The sequence below is a fragment of the Poecilia reticulata genome, chromosome 19, assembly GCF_904066995.2.
Source record: "Poecilia reticulata chromosome 19, P_reticulata-male-v2, whole genome shotgun sequence".
NCBI classification, from domain to species: Eukaryota; Metazoa; Chordata; class Actinopteri; order Cyprinodontiformes; family Poeciliidae; genus Poecilia; species Poecilia reticulata.
Window position 1 is genome coordinate 5,789,924 of NC_088848.1, and position 23,846 is coordinate 5,813,769.

General features: G+C 37.4%; 1 protein-coding gene across 1 annotated transcript in view; it reads left to right on the plus strand.

Annotated features, from left to right (window-relative positions):
* Positions 1-224: 224 nt before the first annotated feature.
* Positions 225-23,846, plus strand: part of ngfrb (nerve growth factor receptor b) — a 42,556-nt gene continuing 18,934 nt past the window's right edge. The window contains exons 1-3 of the mRNA XM_081600654.1: positions 225-738; positions 8,742-8,883; positions 19,979-20,338. Coding sequence (XP_081456780.1) covers positions 685-738; positions 8,742-8,883; positions 19,979-20,338 — 556 coding nt within the window. The 5' untranslated portion in view covers positions 225-684. The remainder of the gene's footprint in view (positions 739-8,741; positions 8,884-19,978; positions 20,339-23,846) is intronic.

Sequence of the window (23,846 nt, forward strand, 5' to 3'; positions counted from 1 at the left end):
AATCCAGAGGGTCACAGAAACAGAAGGAATGAGTCAAAATCAAGGCAAATAATTGTGAGGCACTTATGGACAGATAATCAAACCGTGAAACCAAAGTCAAACTAAAGTATTTATTTAAGTATTAAGGGTTTATTGATGAAAACAAGCTCCTGAAAAGTTACTTGTAACTTTGTTTTCTCTAAAAAAAAATAAAAAAAATGCACTAATCAACAGGTGTAGTTAAAGCCCTTGTGCTACACTTTTGTCGGTTGGAGTTGTTAAAGATAGAGCACGCTGTATTCGTGTGTGCGTGGAGTGGGCGTGGAAACGGGCACGACTGCTTCCCTGAGCGGAGCCGACGCGCTTCAGCCACATGAGCCAAAACCCGGCGGAAGAAAAGCGCACAGAACCAGAACCACCCCCGATGGGTCATCATCCTCACCCGTCGCGTCATCTGGACCCTCAAACTGGATTGTAGCTGCACGCAGGGGGCGCTTTAAAAACTGAGCTACTTTTGTTGTTTCTTTCTTTTTTTTCTTTCTTTTTTTTTTTAAGCGACTTGTCATTTGGAGAGTTTTTCCTCCTCCTCCTCCTCTTTGACAACAAACCAAGAAAGAATCGCGCAACGAAGTCTCAGCAACCAATAAGTTGCTGAGACTTCACCCTCCGTCGATCTTGCATCTGATTGCTGACGCTACTAGAAATATGCAAAGGAGATACAGGATGAAATTGGTTTTAATAGCAGCTTTACTTGGACTGGTGAGTGACACTTTTTGTCCAAATTTTGTGCGTCAAACATGTTCCAAACCTTTACTTATTTTAATTAAAATTTTTATAAATGTTTGTGAAAAAAGTGATCAAAATCACTGCATTTCTTTAAAAATCCCTCAGTTTAGTGGTAAACTCTCACAAATTGTTGCGTTTTTCTGGCTTTCTGCGCTCTGCACCTGTCTTGTTTCTGGCGCTGGACCGGCAGGACGGATGCATGCAGCAGAGCAGTCATTCAGGTTGACACTTTATAGCTCCGACATGCTGCGTGGAGCGGTGGCTCTCCACCCGTCTCAGTTACATGTGCGCCCGCAGAGAGGAGGACAAAAACAGCGGATTCAGCCACACATTTACAGACACCAGGCCTGATTCATTCACTTTCTGCCACTCCATGACGGTCTACTAACTGTAAAAGGAGCTTTTCTGTTTGCCAAGAGTCACATGACCTCATATCAAAACTTACACAAGAGTCAAAACTGGAGCAGGACGCTCTCCAAGCATGAGGGGGATTCAAGAGGAAGCCCAGCTGACAGTTGTGGTTTATAATACTTGTGATTTACCTTGAGGTTAAAGGAGGGGATACATTTTTCCGTTTCCGACGGCAAATGGTCGGTGGGTTCCATGAGTTTGTCCGGGTCCTGATTTAGGAGCCCGCTACATCACCAGCACATGACAGCTGCTCCCTCTGATGGCTATGCATCCTCTGCTGGCTCAGCACATGCAATATTGATAGGTGCTGGACCACCGCTCCTCCTCCTCCTCCTCCTCCTCCTCCTCCTCCTCCTCCTCCTCCTCCCCCTCCTCCTCCTCCTCCTCCTCCTCCTCCTCCTCCTCCTCCTCCTCCTCCTCCTCCTCCTCCTCCATCTTCTTCTCCCATCGTCTGCCACTCTCCATCTTATCCTCGTTCTGCTTCTTCCTTCCCCTGTTTAAGAAGTGATGATTCAGCAATGCTTGTTGTCTGATTTTCTGCACATGTATGATCTCTGCTTGGTTTTAAATTCGAGTCAACTTCATAAAACATTTATTTTAGAATTTGTGTTTTTTTTTTTAAAGTCATTTAAATGTATTTATTTCTTACAATCTGTAAGTATTACAGAGTTACCCAGAAGGCTATTTTTCACCAGGTGGTAAAAACCAAAGGAATAAAAATAAAACTTTGTCATTACATAAACAAAATAAGAATTACAAAATAAAATGTACATAAAAAACATACATGAGACAAGATGACAGCAGAGAGGAGCAAGATGTTGACAACTCTGATTATTAATTAGCTATTAATTGTACCTTAAATTTGTTTAAGACACAGTTAAAGAAAAGGCTAATTAGTTGATTTCTTCAAAATTGTTTCCTGTGTTCTTGAAAAACTTGTTGATTTTCTCTTAAATTGTGCTTGAAAAAATAGAAAGGAGCTAAAACTTAACGAACTTAATATATTTACTTGGATTAACTTAATTTGATTATTTGTAACTCAGTTTTTTTAAGGTAGTCATCTGTTTTTGTTTTTTCAGTGTTAGGAAAATTCATTCATTAAAAACTTGCAAAACAGTCTATCAGTGTCCAGGAACATTTAGTGGAGGAAGTATGATGCTGTGGGCTGGCAACTCACTCACTGAAAACGCCTCAGCTGAGTGTTTTTATCACACAATGACTCCAGAATTTGGAAGTGAAAAGTATATAAATGTCAATTTTGATGCACTTGGATGTGTTTGAAGAATGGGTTGGTGTCCCACAGCAGTGCTTGACCACCATGAATCAGTACCAAGCTGCTGAACTGATGTCTGCTAAATTTCAAATATTATATTTATTTTTGCTTCCTTACAAATGTTTCGAAATGAACAGATTTTGTAGCAGTGTAATACTTATTGCCCAGAAGAATTGCAGGTTTCTACATGCTTTGTGTTAATTATATAGTCTGTCATATTAAAAACAAAACAAAAGAAGCAACAACATTTCTCCTGAGCAGCAATTTGTTGAAAAGACAGCATGAAATTTAAGTTGCATGATATTAAGGAATCACAACATTAAAACTCTGGAACATGTGTTAGCTCAAAGAAACTTTTGAGGCTAACACATCCTAAATTAAATCCTAATTACAATACAACTGAAATTAGTTTACCATGTAGGGTCAGTTATTGGTAAAGAAAAGAAGAGTTGAGCCAGTTGTGTTGAATTAAGTCCTTATTCTGAGCAAGCATGTGGCGACAGTGAAAAGGAACAACCCACTTTAAACAGAAATAATTCTACTCATGATTTTCTTGTTATTGCTGTTATTAGCAAAATCAAAGATGTTGGTAGGTTTGTAGTGCTTGGAGGTTGCATGTCTAATTCCTGCTGTAGTGGAGCTGTTAGTGATATAATGCATACACACATTAATCAGACCAAGTAAAAACAACAGTTTGCGGCTCTATGGAAAAAGGGTCACCAGTAATATTTGTCCTTTTTTGCATTTCCTGTTGCCCAGTCTCTACATAACACAGATTCATTCATTAGAATCAGTAAAACACTCGTTTTTACACCCTTAATACACTTTAAACAGTTTTATGAGCTCTAAGTTTTGTCTAGTGATGCTGGAATTTAAATATGATTCATAGCCTCCAGTTTGTTCAACCTATTGAGTCATTTCACTGTTTTTAAATGAGTCTGGACATTTAAGTATCTGTAGTCAAAATCTAAACTACCTGGATGTGCTAATCGAACTTCACTTGCATTATTCAAAAGAAAATTATTTAACATTTTTTTCTAGCTTAGAAAATACAAAATGAGTTTTTTATAAGCAGAGGTGGGCAGAGTCTCCAAAAACTCTACTTCAAAAATATTTTTACTCAAGTAAATGTAAAAAGTAACCGTCCAAGAAATTACTAAAGTAGGGGTAAAAAAGTATTTGATTAAAAAAAAAGCTACTCAAGTACTGAGTATATAAAATGTAAAAATTAACCATTAGACAGAACAAAATATAAAACTAAGTGGACATTTTTGGTATTTTATCAATGAAAATTACAATCATTTACTTAAGTAACAAAAAAAATAACAAAATCAGGCAAAAGAAACATTTTTCAAATCAGTTTCTTTCAATATTAAATTTATGAAACTTTAACAAAAGCTGCAGGTGTGTGTCTAAATTTGACCTTAAACATGTTTGTTTTGCACTCAGTCGGTAGAGAATCCGGAAATTTTACTCAAGTAAAAGTAAAAAGTAAAGCTTGGTAAAAGTACTCTTAAAAGTGCATCATTTTTTTTCTTAAAAAGTTCAAAGCCTCTTAAATTGAGGTTTGACATGTTGGTCTATTACAAGTCCTGAGGTTAACCCTGAGCGGAGCAGTCAGGTTCATTAGCGCAATAAAGCCGTGTTGAGATCTGACTTCAGCCTTCACTTCACACCAGTGTACATTTTGTTCCATCTTCAGGGACTCCACTTTAAAAAAAACAGCTTATGGAAGCATGAAAGTCGAGCTTCAACTTGCCACAAAGGCTTGTTAGAAATCCTTATTTTCTTTTTCACTCGCCAAATGCTCAAATGCCATCCTCCAATAATCTCTTTGCACCATTCACCTGAGTTTAGCCAGCTGATTCGTTTTAATCTGGTTTTTGAGCCGGCGTTTTGTTGCACCGACACCTGGAGCTAAAAACAGGTCGAAGAGAGAGAGAGAAAAAAAATAAATAAATAAGCAGATGCCAAACACTGGACTCACTCCAAGTGTCATTTTAAAACGGGTTTGTTCAGATCACGGGAGGTTTGAGGGGAGGCGTGTCTGTCGAAGGGCGTGTGTGTTAAATTAGCGGGGCAGGAAAGGGGAAGTACGCAGCAAGCAGGCTTGATTTACATTTTAATGGCTGCTTTTGTGGAGTGTAATAGTGAGGCACAGCATGTCTTGCGGTTTTGAACAAAGTGAGGAACAATTTGTGGGAGACAAGAAGCATCTTTGAGATTCTAAATACTGTATACAAAATTACAATGTTCAGGTTTTACCCCCCTTGCAGATTTAACCTGAGGGAGTGTGATCACTGGAAAAAAGGCTGTATAAACCAACCTAACCCTAAGAGATCAAATAATTGCACCCTCAGCCTAATAACTGAGTGTGCAACATTTATTTGAAATACAAGGTAGAGATCAGAGAGATGCTCTGCTCCAGAAGCAGCTTAGTCGTCCAACTCCATCGTTTTTGACTGTCTAATGTTTATTTATTTATTTGCATTTGTGATGTCACTTTAAATGTTGTTCTTGTTTTTTTTTATGATTAACCGATGCGCTATTCGAGTAATTTTGGTTGGCTAAGCACTGTTCCAGTTTTGGATTTTTGTCACTTTTTGTATTCCTTTTTGCTTTGTTTCCCACTTCTGTTCTTCCTTGGTGATAGTGATTCTAATTATGTTTTTTCTTGTTTCTGGTTAATTTCTGTTCTAGTTTATCATGTTTCTTTAGTCTAAGTTATTCTTTAGTGTTGGTATTACTTCCTGTTCGCCTGTGGCACTTTCTCTCCGTCATCTGGAATCAATCAAGCCTTTTTGTTAAGCTTCCTAAGCCTCTCACTCTCAGCCACTACTTGCCGGATCCTCATGTCTACTCCCTTCACTTCCTCCTGTTCCCATTGCTGGATCTTTTTACATTAACTTTTGGTTATTGTGTTTTTTCTCCCTTTGATTTTTGAAAGTTTGGTTTTTCATATTCTTTATTAAAGTTTCATATTCTGTTTCCTGCATTTGGGTTCTACTGCAAACAACTACAAACTCATGATGGCTCCAGGTTTTCTCCATTTGTGAATTATCCCTCTTGTTGTGATTTACTCTCAAAACTCTAGAAATTTACCCTTTTCTGACAGATAGAGCAGTTTTCTGGATTCTTGGGTCAGTAATACAAAAAGAAAAGAAAAGAAAACAGTTAATTCATTAATTCATATTGCTTAATTATATTTTCAACATATCCAATTGGGTTTGGGTTGCTCTTTCACAGATTATCTGTCTCATAATTTACTGTCACAACGTGGTGAAAAATATATTTTTTATAAAAGTTGCACCCTGAAACTTTATTAAATACAATTATTGGCTTTTCTGTATTAACTCAATTTATTTTGTCTGACAAAAAAGCAAAAATACAAGAAATCTTTTCACCGATACTTTTTTTACTACATGATATGGCATGGTCATTGTCTAAAACACATGTCAAACTCAAGGTCCGGGGGCCAAATATGGCCCACTGTAGCTTTTTATGTGGCCCTCTGGACTCCAGATTATATCAATATGTCTCTCCAGTTTTTCACAAATCTCCAAAATTCACACAAAATCCACCTTTTTTCAGATTTTGTTGACATTTTTTTTCTCAAAAATTGGTCAAAAACATTGGTTTTAATTGACTGCTGCCTCAGCCTCACTTGATGTCAAGTTATAGTCTGGGATCGGTAAAGCGAGTAACCTCATACTGCAAAATTATATTTGCAGCGCAAATATCATAATTCCTTACATATATTTATAAATTAGCAAAAAAACAATCAAAAGATCATCTTTTCATTAGTATTTTGACAGTTTAATGTTTTATCAATACATTCTGGCAAACCGGCCCTTTAAGAACATTCAGATTTTTGATATGGCCAAAAATTAAATGAATTTTTAAAGTTTTAAAGATCTCCATCAATTTCCACAAACTCAATGACGGATTCTTGAACAGAAGGAGAATGTCAGAGAGCGAATGTCCAAGATGAACCACGTGACCAGCCGTGTTAGGCGCGCTGTGTGTGAGTTCGCTGACTCAGAGGAGCCTGAAGGAACACCCGGTCCTCGCTCTCCTGCCAGCTACATTTCTCACACACCTGAACCCTGACGATTTACACAGAGCGTACCTCCTTCACTCAAAGCCTGCATGTGTGCGCACATCCCTTTAAACGGCGCTCAACTCGCTCACAATCAGAGGTGGGTGGAGAACCGAAGAACGGTACTCATGTAGGAGCAGCACCTCTCCAAAGTATTTTTACTCAAGTCAAAGTAAAATCCAAGAAATGACTCAAATGAGGGTAAAAAAGTATCTGGTAAAAAGTCATTTCATTTAATATTTAAAAATTACATAATCAGACAAACAAAACATAAAGTTAAATGGAAATGTTGATATTTTAGGGACAAAAAATGACTAAATCAGGAAAAAGAAAATTTTTCCAAATAATTTTTTCTCAATATAAAACTTACGAAACTTTAACAGAAACTGCAGGTGTGTGAGGTTTTAGTGAAAACATGTTTGTTTTTCATTCAATGGGCAGAAAATCCAGAAATTTTACTCAATTAAGAGTAGCAATACGTCATAATAAAATTAAGCAAAAGTAAAAAGAACTGCAAAAATATTCCTAAAAGTACATTTGTTCAAATAGTTACTCAAGCAAATGTAACTGAGTAAATGTAACTAGCGACTACCCAACTCAACTCCGTCCCAGTAGGAAACGAGCCGAATCACATGTTGCTTAAAAAACGTTTCTGGTCTGATTTATGGAGACGCTTTGGGAAGCTGATACTGATAAACGCTGAAGTAGAGCAGGAGTGTCCAAAACTTGTCTCTTAATGCAGACGATGTGCAAAATCCTTATAACTTTTCGGAGGGATTAACATTCCTGTCTTGTTACAGGAGAAAAAAAACAACTAAATCATTTACTCCTTTTTTTGCTTGTATTTAGAGACTTTTTTTTTAAAGAAAAGTTTGGACACTCCTGCTGCAGAGTATGAGTGGATCTGATTTATTTTGAAACTTATCACCGCTCTTATCAGGTTTAGCAAAATGATAAAGGCGTTCGTTGGATGAGAGATTAAAAACAGAGAGGTGGTGTGAGAAACGTTTTCATTTTTAAACAATCACAGATTAACTTTTTACATAAACGTGGGAATTTCACGATTGGAGCAAAGTGTTCTCATGGCAAACATCTCTTTCTGCCTCTGAAGAAAGCAGAGCGACTTCACTTTGCATGGATGTGTTATGTTCCTTGATTGCAGCTTCTCACTTACATGTGTAAATATTCAAACTCAGAGCCAGTCAGAGGGCTGGTGGGTCATTAACCCTTTAAGAGCTGACACTTGCAATAACATAAAGACTCAAACAGGTTATATTCCTGCTTCAAGAAGGAAAGCACTCGAAAAAATGCACGTAAAATATGCCTACTGATACATTTTTATCACGATTTTGCTATAAAACATTGTTTGCCTTGAGGCTGTAACCTTTCCAACCGCAGTGTGGTTTTCTTTTCCTGATTGTCTCAACTTTGTTTAGAAGCCAGATGAAGATAAGCAGTCTTGCTTTTCACAAGATCATGGGAAACTGAGAAAGAAGCTGAACGTTTTCCAAGTTTTTTTGTACGTTTGCTTTCCAAGCCCTGATCCGACTGCATAAGGACTAATATCTCTTCAGATCCTAAATTTATCAAAGGAAATCCCAAAAATAGGTTTGTTAGAGAGAAAGAAATGGAATGAAAAGAGAGGGAGAGAGAAAGAGCATTGCTTATTGTTTCTGCTTTCCCTTGCCAAGTATTTTTTCTCTCATTTTCAGTGCAAATATCTTAGTAAATTTGAATTAAGACAAAACTAACTTACAAGTAACTTATCAGCAAGATGCTGGAGCTTGTTTTAACTAAATAATTCCTTAATATTGCTGAAAAAGTCCTAGTTTCACTGGCAGATATATTTACTTGTAACAAGACGATTTAACAAGACACAAGACAAATTTGATTGATATAATTAGTCAGAAAACAGATAAAAAACTGCATTGATCTGATTGATACCATAATATTTAAGCACACTTAGTATTTAGAATCTAGAGGGCCGGATTTGGCCTCGAGTTTAACACATATGCCCTAAAAAATTGGAAAAACATTTTAATTTTCACAATAATTGCACTTTCTTTTGATAGAACAACACAAACATTTGCACTTTGGAGACAATTGCATAAACCTTTCAAAGCGATAAGCGTTCGATTGCACAGCTGAAGGCAAGTAAGCGCTCATTTGCTCGACCTTTCTCTTGAATCACAGGCTGGAGCCGTGGCCTCTCTGCGCAGCTGTCCGTCGGGCCAGAACACGACCAGAGGAGAATGCTGCAAGCAGTGTCCACCCGGCGAGGGCGTCGTCACGCCCTGCGGCGCCAAGCAGACAGAGTGTGCGCCGTGTCTTGACAGTGAGTACCAAAGAAACATCATCTCCTCCGACAAGTTCTATGTTTGATTACAATGCCTGCAGTAAAAGCAGAGGAACAGGGAAGATTGGGATAAGATGCACCATTTTTCAACCTCAGATTAGTTGCCAACTGATAAATCTGCATATTCATAACCATGATTTTGCTGGACGATGAAATTATTCCAGATCTTATTGCGATAAACGATAACATTGTTGCTTTGAGGCCATTTTTAAGTAATATAACGCTTAAGAACATATTCTGAGAGATCAGTAAACTTTAAATTATAATGAACATTTGACACTGGAACTGGAAGACGTTAAATTTCCTAAATAAATAAATAAAACTACAAACAAAATGAATTATGACGTCTCTGTAAGCACCAAACTGAAGACCAAATTTGGTTGAAAGAGAAAGAGAGAGTTAAATCGTGCAAATGGAAATGATTGAGCTTGTATTAATTTATCATGAGATTAATTAATTTATTGTTTATTGTGACGGGCCTAATTGTGCATTCCTTCTAACAATCAGAATGAGTTTTTCTAAAAAACAAAAAGTTGTTTAATGGCTCAACTTTCCTCAAAGCCACAATTCAGACTTTATTTGTGCCCGAATCTAAAATGCTACGTTTATGACCTCATGTTGAAGGTCATACACAGCATGACACACATATAAATACATTTATGGTCAAAGCACAATTTTTATGAAACTTATGATAGACAAAATTCATGTCAAGACTGAAAACCATTTCCTAAGAAATAAGAAACAAACTTCAAATTTTTTTCCATCGTAAGATGATATATATATATATATATATATATATATATATATATATATATATCAGGATTTTTTTCCATCGTTTCAATCAGCATGATTGTAAACATGATCAGTGTTTTTTCTTAAATCTTTTTACTCATGTAAAAGTTATCAAACATTAAAGAACAACATGCTTATCACATGTCCTAACATGTGTATTTTACTAGTTTTTGCCAATTTGTTTATAACTTCTGAGATTGAATTTATTTTTAAAGACACATACTTAGAAATATTCAACCCTTATTTTTAATGTACAGCTCTTAAAACTTTGTTTTCATGGTAAAAGAAACCAAACCACACAAATTCAGTTTTATCCTTATCATTATGCAGTCAATGTATTTATTAGTATGCAGTCAATGTATTGTGAACACTTTAGGCTGTTACTGCTTCCAAACGAAGACTAACAATTTTAACTTGTAAGAAAAAATAAAAGTAAAACCCAGTTTAATCTGCTTTGAGATTCTGGCTGCTGATGCTGCTGGTACTGACCGTCCAGCTTATCAGCAGCTCAGAGTTCAGCAGCCAATCATCTGCAGCAGATATGCATTAATACACTTTGGCATCGGCAGCTCAGGCTCTGATGATAAACAACCACATCGATTTTAAAGCAGCAGATGGAGCGTTTGGAAAATCTTTGTCTACTTTAGCAAGGCGATGTTTTTCAGGAGGGAAGTGGGTCGCCTGACGTCACATGATAAAGAACAAATACATTTTATGAACGAATCACACAGACTTAAACAAAGCTACAATTATTCCTCACAGTCATTTTTTTTCACAATGCGAAACATAAACACAAAATATTACCAAGTATTTTTGATCTAGTTTCTATTTCAAACCAAATGATATTTAAAATTGTATCCAAACTGCAGGAACTCCTTAAGCCCTCTATGCTTTTAGATCTGATGCATTTAATACAAAAACATTTAATACAAAAACACATTTTACCAAGTATTTTAGGTTTTAGTGCAAATATCTTAGCACACTTGAAATAAGACAAAACTAGCTTATAAGTAACTTTTCGGCAAAATATAGTAGCTTGTTTAAAGTAAATGCATACTTAATGTTCCTGAAAAAGTTCCATATTGGCAGATTAAAACAAGGAAAAAATGTCTTTCATGTAAGAATGGTATAAATACTTTTGTTAAAATCAATTATAATCAATCAATCAATTATAAGGAATTATTGACTTAAAACAATCTCTTATATCTTACTAAAAAGTTACTTCTAAGTTGTTTTATTCCAAGTTAACTAGACCATCTAGACCCAAAAATACTTGGCAGGGTTTTGTGTTTTTGCAGTGTAGTCAGGAGGAGTTTACCTCTAAACGCATCAATTTCTCTTGGAACAACAAATCAGTCAAAATAAACCTGAAAATACTTCATATAATATGTGAAAAAGGATCAAGTGGGAGTGTTATCTTTGAGGAAAATCCATTACATACTTCAGTTTCTTCTAAGCTCTTAGATCTTGCTAAAGTTAGTTTCTGTCTTATTTTAAGTGCACTAAGATATTTGCACTAGAAACCAGACCAAAAATACTTGGTAATACTTTGTGTTTTTGCAGTGTATGTCCTAAACTCTGTGCAATATCTGTGTTTCCTCAACAATTAGAGTGACAAAAAGCATAAATTATCATTCGCAAGCATCTTTTTTCATTCAAATGAAAGTGCCAAAAAAGAATCAGAGCTGTGCAACAGAGTGTCTTCCTGCACAGCTGCCCTCATCCTGGCCTTCGCCTTGTAGGGAGAGAAGCTCTGGATGACGGATAGACACGAGGACAGTAGCGTAAAGAGGATAAAAGAGTGGGATCCGCTCCAGATGCAGCTGAACGGATCTCCAGGGGGAGACACTTAAAGCATCGGATACGTTATTGAACTATAAATAAAGCGGCATGGATTGTAAATTAAACTGGACAAGCACAACCGGTGGCTGAAGAAGTCTGCATATTTTTAAGGGTTGTGTCTTTGAGGTGAATTTATGCTTGAGAGTAACCATTACATGAGGTCAAAGGTTACCGTGTCCTCGGCGGAGGACGGGGCTGGTCCTCTGCCAGCGCTCCCAGAGATTTTCCACGTATGAAATCCCCAACTCTCCCTCATCCTGCCCAGGAAGTGGACGTCAACCTCATTGGGTCAGTGAAACATTGTAAACCATGAGCGAAGGATTCAAATGAAGGTCATGAGAGAAGTCACGGAGATGGAAAAGTTATTACAGTGTCTGCAAAACACCTTTGGATGGATTGATACGGCACCTCAAATCAAGAAACAAACCCCCAATTTTCTCCTTGTGCAGTTTGGGATTAACGTGACCTCCTTTCTTGGAAACATTCTCGGATGTTTTGTCTTTCTGTTGTACACCATGAAAGTTTTTAGAGGCGATAAATACCAGTCATACACTCCTTTTTCTGCTCAGACATAAGCAAACGCACCATGACAAGCCATGTGCATTTAATCATGGACATGGAGAAATACAGATAGTTCTCTGTCAGATTTTTTCACACAGCTACAAATTAAGATGGACTGATATGATGTTTAGCGCAAGTATGTAAACTATTTATTTCACCCTGGCTGAAAGGCATTAAACTCTGACCTTTCAGCTGCAGAGCTTTTTTAAATACCTGCTTCTGAAACAATGACTAAGCTGTTAAAAAGCAACATTTTCATGACTGCAAAGGTTAAAATGTTAAAACGATTAGCTCAGTGGTTCTTAACCTTTTTTGAAGTACCGAACCCACCAGTTTCATATGCGCATTCACTGAACCCTTCTGTAGTGATAAATAAAATATGATTTTTTCCCCCCAAATTCAAGACATTGGGGTGACCCAACTAGAGTCTAGTCACTAAGTCTTCTTAAAAAGTAGAGTCTCTGAGAACAGTTCTTCAAAATCTAGTCAGTGTTTTCAGCAAAGTTGAGCTGACTGTCCAGGAACAACCCAAGATATTTAAAATTTGCCACAGTTTCAACAGGTCGGCCATCGAGAGAAACTGGAACCACTTTAAGGTCTTGTTTAGATCATTTAATTAGCTCTACATTCTTAAGAGAATGAAAAATTAATAATAAATAATAAAGACTTTGCGATATTGATTTAGTAATGTAATTATATTAGTAGTATTACCACCCCCACACCACTAGAGGCAGTAGGAACCCCGAAAAGATGCGACTAAGGAGCAGATTTAGAAGTACACCGAAGTCTTCAGAGTTTGTGTTTTGCTGAAGTAATTAAAGACAAAAGTTCAAATCCATGCTAAGAGTGGAACTCCTTCAATCAGGGCTCCTCCACAGCTCTGATTGGTTAAGCAATGCAACGTGATCCTCTGCAGCAAGTGATGGCAAAGCAGGGCGTCTTCACGACTTTACACAAGTGTGTCTTTACCTCCGCGGCAGAGGCTCCGCCGAACCCCTGAGACCGACTCACCGAACCCCTGGGGTTCGATCGAACCACCCAGGTTAAGAACCACTGGATTAGCTGTTCTTCCTGTAAGTACTAGCATAATTGGGAAACAGCTGTAAAGATTAGGCTAATCTTTCAGAGAATACATTTAGGTTACTGATACGAGTAAACAGTGAGAAAAAATAAAAATTTGGAGCTAATGTTCAGCTGACGTTAGCATGAGGTCAAATGCTAATGTTAGCATTCTGAACGTTAGCATATCTTTGCACTGGTTTATTTCAAGAGGTAATATTAGTGGCTGACTGCAACAAATTTTTCAGAAATTACATGTTTCAAAACATTTAAAGCTTCAGAAGGTAATTTATATATATATATATATATATATATATATATATATATATATATATATATATATATATATATATATATAAGTAAATATCCTTTAAAACTGTCACTCTGTCATGACAGAGTCTGGAGGAGGGAGTTAGTGTTGTCAATCATCCTCAGGGTGGAGCTGCTCATCCTCCTCCTTCTGCTCCCCTTGCTTTCTGCTGTGCTGTAGCTAGGAGAGTGTCATAAATGCTAAGGCTAGTGAGCACAGCCACCGACAATGGCAGACAAACGGTTCTCCATTCTTCACCATTAGCACATTTAGCAGCACGTTCATGCGATTGATTGACAGCGCTAAGACTCTCCTCCTGGCTCTGATTGGTTGTTTTTGACAGGGAACAATTGCTCCATTGCTCTGTGATTTTTTTCACAGACTATCTGTCTCATAACATTATTCCACAACATGGTGACAGCTTTAACAACTATGTAAAAACATACATATATTTTTTATAAAAAGTACAAACTGCAGCTTTAACAGTAGTGCATATTTTACACTAGGTAAGGTAATATTATTTATATAGCACCTTTTCAGCAACAAGTCAGTTCAAAGTGCTTTACATGAATTGGAAGGGAATACAAACAAAACAAAACCGAAAGAAAGACAAAAAGCTAAAAATAAGATGTTGAATCTCCATGTTTGATTCTATTAGTAAGTATGAAGCTAAATGTTGGTCTAATGTATTAAGTTCTCTACATGTGGAATCCCAGTTTCATTTGGGAAACTTCACATGTTTACATTTTGTGGTGATGGGACAGGCATCCCTCCTAAACAACTGATTATCATGTAAATAACATCTAATTGTAGCTACGGAGACGCCAGTTTGTGCTGCAGTTCCCTAGCAGTGAGCTTTGGAAATGTATTTATCTTCCTTACCGTCCTCCTCTCTGTGTGGCAGCAAGATAAACGTTGGTCCTCATCTAGCCGAGTGGCTTACGGCTAAGAGAAATGATCTCCTGTGTCACATCATATTTATACCCAACGGCAACAGGAAGTCATGCATTACTAATTAGAAGATCTCAGACTCTCTGATCAACTTAAAAGAGTAAAGTATGAGTTCATGATGCTGCATCATTCTGTGTCTTCTCCAAACAGCAGCCATTATGTTCTGTTAAATGTGTTCTTTATCGCTTTAGGCCAAACCTGCTTGGAGTTTTTGTTGCTGAAAAAGTTAAATCCGTAGTCCCTTTAAGAAAACACTGTAAGACTGTTTAGACGCAGTTTTGTAAAAGGATGACTATGACAAGGGGGGTTGAAGCCAATCAGAAGCTGTTCCATCCTGACTTGCAAATCAAGCATCCTGTATCGGTTGACTTGTGAAAAAGGAAACAAGGGTTGCGTCTTCAACTTGTGATTTATTGACTACAAACGGTTTGTGCAGTGAGTATTTAAGGCAAAAACACGCCGCAGAGACGCAACAAATTACTGGACTTCAGTTTGTGGTAATTCATTCTATAGTATTGATCCTTGAAAATATAACAATATCAAAATAGCATCAGTGTGTTTAAGCCGTTAGAAAGGGAGATGTCTATCACCACAGTCGTGTCCACTCAATTCAGCCTTTTAATCACAAACGCGGCTTCGTTTCTGAAAGTTCATGTGTTTTATTTCGTTAGCTTGACCTGCAGGTTACGAACATCCAGGGGAAACTCAGGAAAAAAACCAAACTCATTTCTGATGGTTTGTTAAAAGCTTTACTGCTCTGTAGAATGGAGGAAACTTTGTACATTTATTTTGGGATGGTAGGGCATGATATGCATTTTTTTTTCTTGCAAACAACTGGTGTGAATGGAACAAGCTAACGGTGCTGCTTTCATGCATCTCCTACTTCTCCAGCAATGACCACTGGATGCTGTCACTCTTCATGTTTGACTCCCTCACCTCCTTCCTCGTTGTGCATGGTGGCAAACAACCGCCTGTTCTTGGATAATTTGCCTATTTGTAGATTTGTTTTGTAGAGTACATCTAAAATTTTAAAAAGAAAAAGCAGCAACAGGTCAGCTCAATGCTACTTTATATGCTATAAACCTGCCAACCCAGTTGGCTGCAAGAGCAGAGATAAGAAAGACTATGGATGAAGTTGCACCAATTTGGTTTCCACTGCTTAAATTAATGCATATTAAGACATATTTGGTGCTTGAACTATTAAATGGGCAGTTTTAAGCATTTTTAATGGGAGTAACAAGTAAATGCGGATTTTAGCTACTACCTGGGATCCTGTCTTGTTCGTCACAGTCACAGTTTTTCTGTAATTCCTTTAACTTTGGATACCAACAAATCCTGCCTTATGAAAATATCTACCTTCCTTGGATGGCAAATGCATTTCTTTCCCATTTTAAAGAGTGACCTAAAGAAAGGGACCATTGTGAAGCAAAACAGACAATGCTTCAGCTGCCCTTATCATACAGCTTGGTTCAAATAACGGTGGCACTTCTGATTTATTCAAAAACAGCTATTGATTAACTGCACGTCTTTCTACCTTCTAAATAAACAATTTTTTTTCCAAGTGTAGAATTTGTTCATAAAGGCTTTTTGTACATGTAAATCAATGAGCTGTTACTCAATGTCTATAATTTCCCATATGTTGGAGAATGCAGAATTTTCTGCCACAGGTTTCTAGCTAGTTTCCACAAAGGCTTCATTTTGAACAAATAATAACCTGAAGTTTGGCTGAAAAGCTGCAAAGGATATCCAAGTGTAAAACATCAGAGGAGTTTGGACGAATGAGCAGATAACTGGAGATAAAACAGAACAAGAGGAGTTGGAATGGAGACAAAGGAACATTTTTAGTCCAGAGTCGAGGCATCATGCACACACTCACATACACACACACACACCGCGGGCCAAAGTGGGCGACGTTAGAGTCCTTATTTGGGTGTTAAAACAAACGGAAAGACGGCATGTTTGACCAGTGGCAGCAGAACTGACATCTTGTCCTTCAGAAGGAGAACTCGGTCTGCTTCTCTCCCCCTTCTCCCATTTCTCTCTCTCTCTCCAAGCTGCAGCCACTGTTATTAATGTATTGACTTGCATTATTGATGCATGGCATTATAATAATGGCTCCGAGAGCCCTCATGGGGGACAGTCAGAGTAGTCTGAGTGTGTGCGTCTGTTTGAGTAGAGCAGATAATGGGGGCTCCCTCTGTTGTTTTGTCTCTCACTCTTGCACGGGGTTGCAATACATGACTGGACACCAATAAGGCCTTGATGGTTTCTAGCTCTGAAAAAAGACAATTAAGCAAAAATGCGAGGGACCCACATTTGACACCATCAATTAAAAACACAGCGAACTGAGATTGGTCTGCTTCTCAGATGTCTCTGATTTCTTTTGTCTCTCTGCCTCAGGGTCTATCTCTTCTCATCTCTGTTTTAATCTCTGTGGCATCAGAGCATTTGGCGTTGTTGGTGGGCAAATATAATGCAGGCTGAGAACTTGATACGCACCTCCCACAAGCTCCTAAACGACATTTTTTTCCTGTTTTGTTTAATGTTGTATGGGAAATAAACTGATAGAAACTAAACTTTAAAAGCTTAATAAGTTGCATGAGAAGCACTTTTCTGCGTGACAAAATTATAGGAGTATTTAGGTTGGTTTTATTGTCTTACACAGGGAAGATGGTGGGGAAAAAAGACCGCCAGGAAGGAGAGATATTATCTGTAAAATGGATTCTCCTGATTGGTTTTCATGTCTTTTACTCCCACATTTTACATCAAACAAGGTCAAACAAGCAGGCAATCACAGGGAATTAGCAGCTGAGTGTCCACATTAATAATAGTTAATATTAAATGGATGACGTAGTAAAATGGCCAGCATGGCGGGAAGCCGTGACAAAACACAATTATACCAAACATGTTGAAGCTCTTTTTTAATCCAGAGTATCTTAATTTTTCTCTACTGTTTTGTGGGAGGAGTGGATTTCTGTTTTTTTGTGTCTTACTTTGTTTCATGAATCATCTAATGACAGTCATAACTAGAACTTATTGATTTATTCTCAGAAAGTAATACCCACTCGACCATATTTTATCTCTTAATACAGCGTCATAGGACATGAAGTCTTCTTGTTTTGAGTTTTCTTGGATTCGGTTTACACTCCTTACCAGTAGGTGGCAGTAATCAGCAATCCTCCATTAAGTTGTTTACCAACAAACAACAAGAAGTAGAAGAACTGATCGCAGTCCCTGAAATACAGCATCACAACGCCTCACTAACATAAAAATTAGACAAACTACCCAATCAGACTCGATGTCAGCAGCTGATTGAATCACTTTTAAATTCCTTGGGAGGATATTTTAGGCTAATATAAGAACTCTGAGAAAAAACACCAAAAATCTTTAAGAGTACTACGGAGGCCCGTGGGGGACACGGAGGATTTTTTTTTTCTTTTGCGTTCCCTCACAGTAATGTACTGATCAGTTCGTGCGGCATAACTAAATACTGAACGTCTTTCTTACGTTGACCCCGGTACTTTACGTGTTAATATCTCGTTTGTGAGATATCTGAGGTTTTATATGTTTTGCACCACAAACTTGTGTGCAAAATGCAAAATCAAAACAAGCCAAATATGGACTTTCCATCTTTTCCCATAAGATATAAACAGACTTTCTTTAAAAAGTAAAGAAAAGAAAATGCATCCAAAGTATTTGGACTATTTCTGAGTTATTTTCACAGGGTAATAAAGTCATTGCCTCGTGATGACTTTATTACCAGTTTGGCTTGTTGGTCTGAATGTAAAGTTGAGCTGGAACTTTTTCATTTTCAGTTCCAGCTCAACTTTACACAAACATAAACATGCATTGAATAAGTTGATTTTTAGTCAGTGTTTTGCATCAATGAGTTAAGAAAATACAAACCCATTTTCATTGAGGTCCTTTAAATATCTGTATATATGTGTAAATGTCAATTTTAAATTGGCATTTGTGACTGTATAGAAAATGCACAAGAAAAATGTTCCCCATGCCCCCTAGGGGGCGCCGTAGAATACGGGTCCTGGTTTTTTATGTATTCTTAAATTATTTAAACTTAAACTCAAGTGCACTTGAAAATAAAACAAATACACACAATATATCTGGCATTTTTAGTGTCACTCTCCAAACCATTCCACAGTTTTATTCCCTGGATTGAGGATTTCTCTGCCCCCTTATCAACTCTCTTTTGGATGTTAGAAGGTAACATGTTGGTAACATGTTGGCCATCATTGACAGCTACCAGACAGGAAATGGTCATCAGAGGAGAGGCAGACCTGCAGCAAACGTCTCAAGGATCAGAATCAACCCTAGACAATCTCTACAACACTGGTTGTCCCAGAAATTTGTGTTTTGATTGAGTCCAGATGTTTTACATGAACCACAGCTGTAGCAGAATTAAGAAAAGTGAAAATAACGTTTTTAATTAATTAAGCTAATAGGGTTGGAAATAACACTTGATTTATTGATTAGTTCAGTCAGTGCAGACACATCATTCTTGAGTATTTCTATCGGTTATTGATCTTGTGCAAATACGATGTAAAACTCAATATTTACCATCATATTTGATATAGAGAAGTTAAATTACCAAACAATAATTGATGCCAACACTGTATTAACAAATAAATAAATGATGAACAAATCAAATCAGTTTGTGTGTCTTGAAAACAGAGATTGCGCATCATATTTGCCTTGCATTCTCTTATAATTTCATTTCTTTTGCTGTTTAGTCTTACATACACACACACACACACACACACACACACACACACACACACACACACACACACACACACACACACACACACACACACACACACACACACACACACGCAAACACACTCGCTGCTTTTACAAATGGGTCTGTTGCATAATTTAGTGCATTTCCCAGTTCTCTATCCAGCTGAAATACAATTCCATAAACCATGAAGTATCGATTGTAACCTTTGCAGATATGTCTGTCCGAGGATTTCTGGCAGGTGTTCAAAACACATTATTGATGTCATTATCATAAAAAAATAAAAAACATTTATGAAAATATGAAAATATTGCTGCTCACTTTTAGTATGAAAGAAATATTTTCCTGTTCAGGCAGAGAAGTTTATACAGAAACAGTTTTGGGTTTATTAAATGAAGGCAAATGTGTGTTGGGGACTCAAAACTATCAGCGAGTTTTGAACTTGCATGAATTTTATTACAACCACAATCAAAATGGAAGCAACTAAATTTGATTCTGTCTTTATTATTGATTTATTTGATTACATATTTCTGCATATAAACAGAACCGGTTTGTCTTGCACAAAGACAAAAGTATACAAAAGTGTACAAAAATATTGCATTCCCTCACAATAAATTAGCAAATATACCCCAGTCTATTTTGAATACAGTCACAAATGTCAAATATAATGAACTGCTTAAGCTGTTCAAACCTTTTTCTTAACTTTTTGGCTTTTTTTTTCTTAAATGTGTTCCCAAAACTGTTGTGCGTATACTGACATAAAACCAAAAAGGTAATTTTTCCTCCTGCCATTCTTCTTACAGGTGAGACTTTCTCAGAAAACTTCAGCCACACAGAGAAATGTCAGCCTTGTACAAAATGCACAGGCCTGCTCCGCATGGGCACGCCCTGCACCGACACCAACGACGCCATTTGCACATGCAACTACGGCTACTACCACAGCAAAATCACAGATCGGTGTGAAGCCTGCACCAAATGTCCCGAAGGCCATGGCATGCTGTACAGCTGCGGGTCGGACCAAGACACGGTGTGTGAGTCGTGCGACGACGACACTTTCTCGGACCAGGACAGTTTCAGGGACCCCTGCATCCCCTGCACAACGTGTGATGAGGATGATGAGGTGCTGCAGGACTGCAGTCCTGTCAGCGACACCATTTGCCAATGTAAGTCAATTATATTCATTTTTTCTACAATAAATTATTTGAATATACTGTAAAATTGGCCATCTAAGGCTACGTTCACACTGCAACCTGAAGTGACCCAAATCCGATTGGTTTTGTGAAATCGGATTTTTCCAAATAAATGTGAACTGCAAACGACCTGAAAGCGTCCCGTTTGCACAGTAGAGGGCGCAATAACGTCAGTAGAGAGCGTCCTCAGTGTATTGCCAACCGCTCAGTGTTTGCGGAAGTAAACATGGATGCTAACGGTGGAGCATAGCTTACGGTTTTGAAGTTGTTATCCAATCAGAGACAGTATATTAGCAACTTAATCCACATTACAGTCCGCCATGGTTGTTGTTTTTCTTCTCGCTTACGCGTATCAGGGCGCAGAATAGTGACGTTTGTCGAGTATCGGGACCTGGCCGTTCAGATTCAGGTCACATTTGAAAAGATCAGATATCGGATATCCAAGTGGCACGTGTCGCATTTGAAAAAAAAAAAACCTAACCTGTGTTGTTCAGACTGTCGTGAAAAGATCAGATGCAGGTCGATTTAAGGCAAAAAACATCAGATTTGGGTCACTTCAGCCTGCAGTGTGAACGAAGGCTAAAGGTTTTTGCACTCCTGATGACTGAGGTGAGTTGCACAACAAAACACAACTCTACCCACCAAAGAGCAACGATTAAAAAGAAAAAATCATCAAGATTAATAATTCTACCAATGTGTTCTTCATTCACAGAAAATATGTGATTCAGGTATAGAAATGAATGGTCACTACAGAAACCTTTACTGGGGATCAGAGTAAAATCTTTTGAAGTAAAAATATACACTGGAAGATGTCCAGTGTATTGATTAAAAAACTGTAACACTTTGGTTAAAAATCATTTTCTGTGAGAGAACCAAACATTTTTACCAGTTCACATGCAAATATCTATTTGCCTTATTGTTGCTCAGTTACCTTTTCTTATTAGTAATATAACACGTTTTTTCTTTACGACGTAACAACCGACTTGGTATTTTATGCGTCGAAATCTAATTTCAGGATATATCCGTTTATGCAGATGACGAGATTAATTCCCTAGCTTATTTTTCATGTTGATTTATTTCTGCTAAAGTTATGTAGCTACACAAATCGTTGGCTTAGATCATTTAAAATACCGGTCAATTCTGTTTTTTTTATGTTAGCTTATAAACTAATACATATGGAGTTGTTCTGTCTGACCACTAGACACATGTATCAAACTTTTGTGCAGAGTGAAGTTGATTTACTGGGTTCGCTGGCCAGGGTCACGCTGAAGTCAATGGAATATAACTGAGTGCATATTTGCTGAGCGGACAGTTCAATGACTGGACAGATAATTCATCAGCCGCATTATCAGCTCATCTCAGTGCAACACTGTCGGCGTTGTTGGCCTAAATGCCATGCTCAAGCCAGTCTCATTGTCTTCTTGGACTCATCCCCTCGCTAGGAACAAGGGCCACAGTCTTTTTTATTATATATATATTTTGGATTTCGTCAGGGTCATATCTATAAACAGGGCTTCAAATTTTTATTCTTTTTTTTAAAATATCATTGGACCCTGTGGGTATCATGCACCAAATCACAAATTCCTAAAGATCGCAGTCACTTCTCATTCCGATGATCTGATGCCTCCCAGATTAAATCAACGCTTTTGTGAACTGACAATAAGGAGTCTGTTGATTAGCCATGCAAGCGCTCTGAACGACGTGATCACAGAGTTACTCTCCAGCTGAAGGCAGTCTGTTGTTCGACTCTAATGAACTTGTGTGGCCGGTGAAGAGCTTTGGGGATGCACATAGATGCTGTCTTTAATTCAGGGTATGCTTCATAATTTTAACCATTTTTTTAAAAGTCATAATAATGTTTTTGAAAATTGTTGATGCAAAGCTTTTGTTTTGACTTTGGTACTTCCTAGGACTTAAGATCTTGGGTTTAGCCTGCTTTACCCAATTAGGCTCCTTAAAGGTGACAGTAATTATTAAACCAAGCTGAGATGCTGATCAAAAAATGTGAAATAATTTCCAGGGTTCCTATGCAATTTTGATTTTGATAAAAATTTGATTTTATGTATTTTTATTCTGCAATATTTTAAACCTGTAGTGTTTTTTATTTATTCATTTATTTAGTTTTTTAATTTTTTTAATATAATTTTATATTTAACCGTCAATTATCTTGATTTTCAACATTTTAACCATCAGAATTTTGGCTTTGTTGACTGGCTGCTCACTTAAGAATATAAGAAAACATAAATATTGCAGTTTTTAGACGACTTGCAATTCAGGTTGAACTTGTGGTCTTTAAGCTGAATTGGTACTATTGGTACAAGGTGTACCATTTGTACCAAATGTACAAATAGAAGAGATTAAAGTGACTCTTGTTGTAAAAGTTTGTAAGTACAAGAGCTAAAGATTTTGAAAAGGAGATGAGAAAAACAGTGAAATGGCACTAAGCCACACTCTGATCAGCTAAGTTTAGCACCATGTTGTTTCTTGTTTTGTGAAACCAACAATAAAACGATTAATTTAGCAGCTCAGAATGAGTTTAAAAAATATAAATTTCAGTGTCAAAAAGTAGAAAACTTTCAAGAGAGAAATAATTTTTAAGTAATTCACCTCGTGTACAACACATTTTATATAATTTACATAATTTACTTGTGATTAAACTGTAAAATTTGAGTGAGTGGAATGGTAATAAATTGTTTGTCGTCTTCCTGGCTTTAAAAGGAGCTTGGGAAATGGGCCGCAGATGGATTAGGTTATTTGACAAGCAAGCAAAAGTGGAAAAACACGTATTGATGTTTTCCACCAAGTGCCCTGCTACTGTTGGCAACAACGCTTTAACAGCTTAATACAGGCTGTGGTCTCTGAGTGGGAAGCGCGTTTGTCTGAACAACGCACCCAAGATCAAGACACAAGAAGCCAGAACTCCAACGGTAATACATCCCTTCTGATAACAAACCAACTATAGATCATGATGAATGGGAATTAACTGTGATTATAAGCATGATGTCTTACAGCCCACTGCATATGGGCTTTATTGTCATATCCTACTCCTCCCTCTAACCCAATCATGTGCCTTTTATTTCTAATTTAATCTTTTTAGGGAAGAACACGCGTTATCGGCACTGACGAATCTGTGGCGCTGCCAGATGTCCATATCCATTAATGTTGTGGAGTCAGGCGAAGCAGGCCTGAAGGCTAAACACAGCCAGGAAGGTAACAGGGCAAGCTGTAACTTGAGATACTAGAGACATAGTTTAGCTGTAGGTGGAAAGAACAGAACATCACTTTAATCAGATTATCCTTTGAGAGAAAGCTAGATTTCCTGCTTCTCTGTTTTGATTATACTTAAATTTAGCGTCAAGGGCAAATTTTCCCCTGTGATAATTTAAGATTTGTGCTATTTGGTGGGAAACGCACCCAATTTCCTCCAACTCCTCCGGTGGGATAGCTCATGTTTTGAGTCACACTCACAAAAAATCCTCTG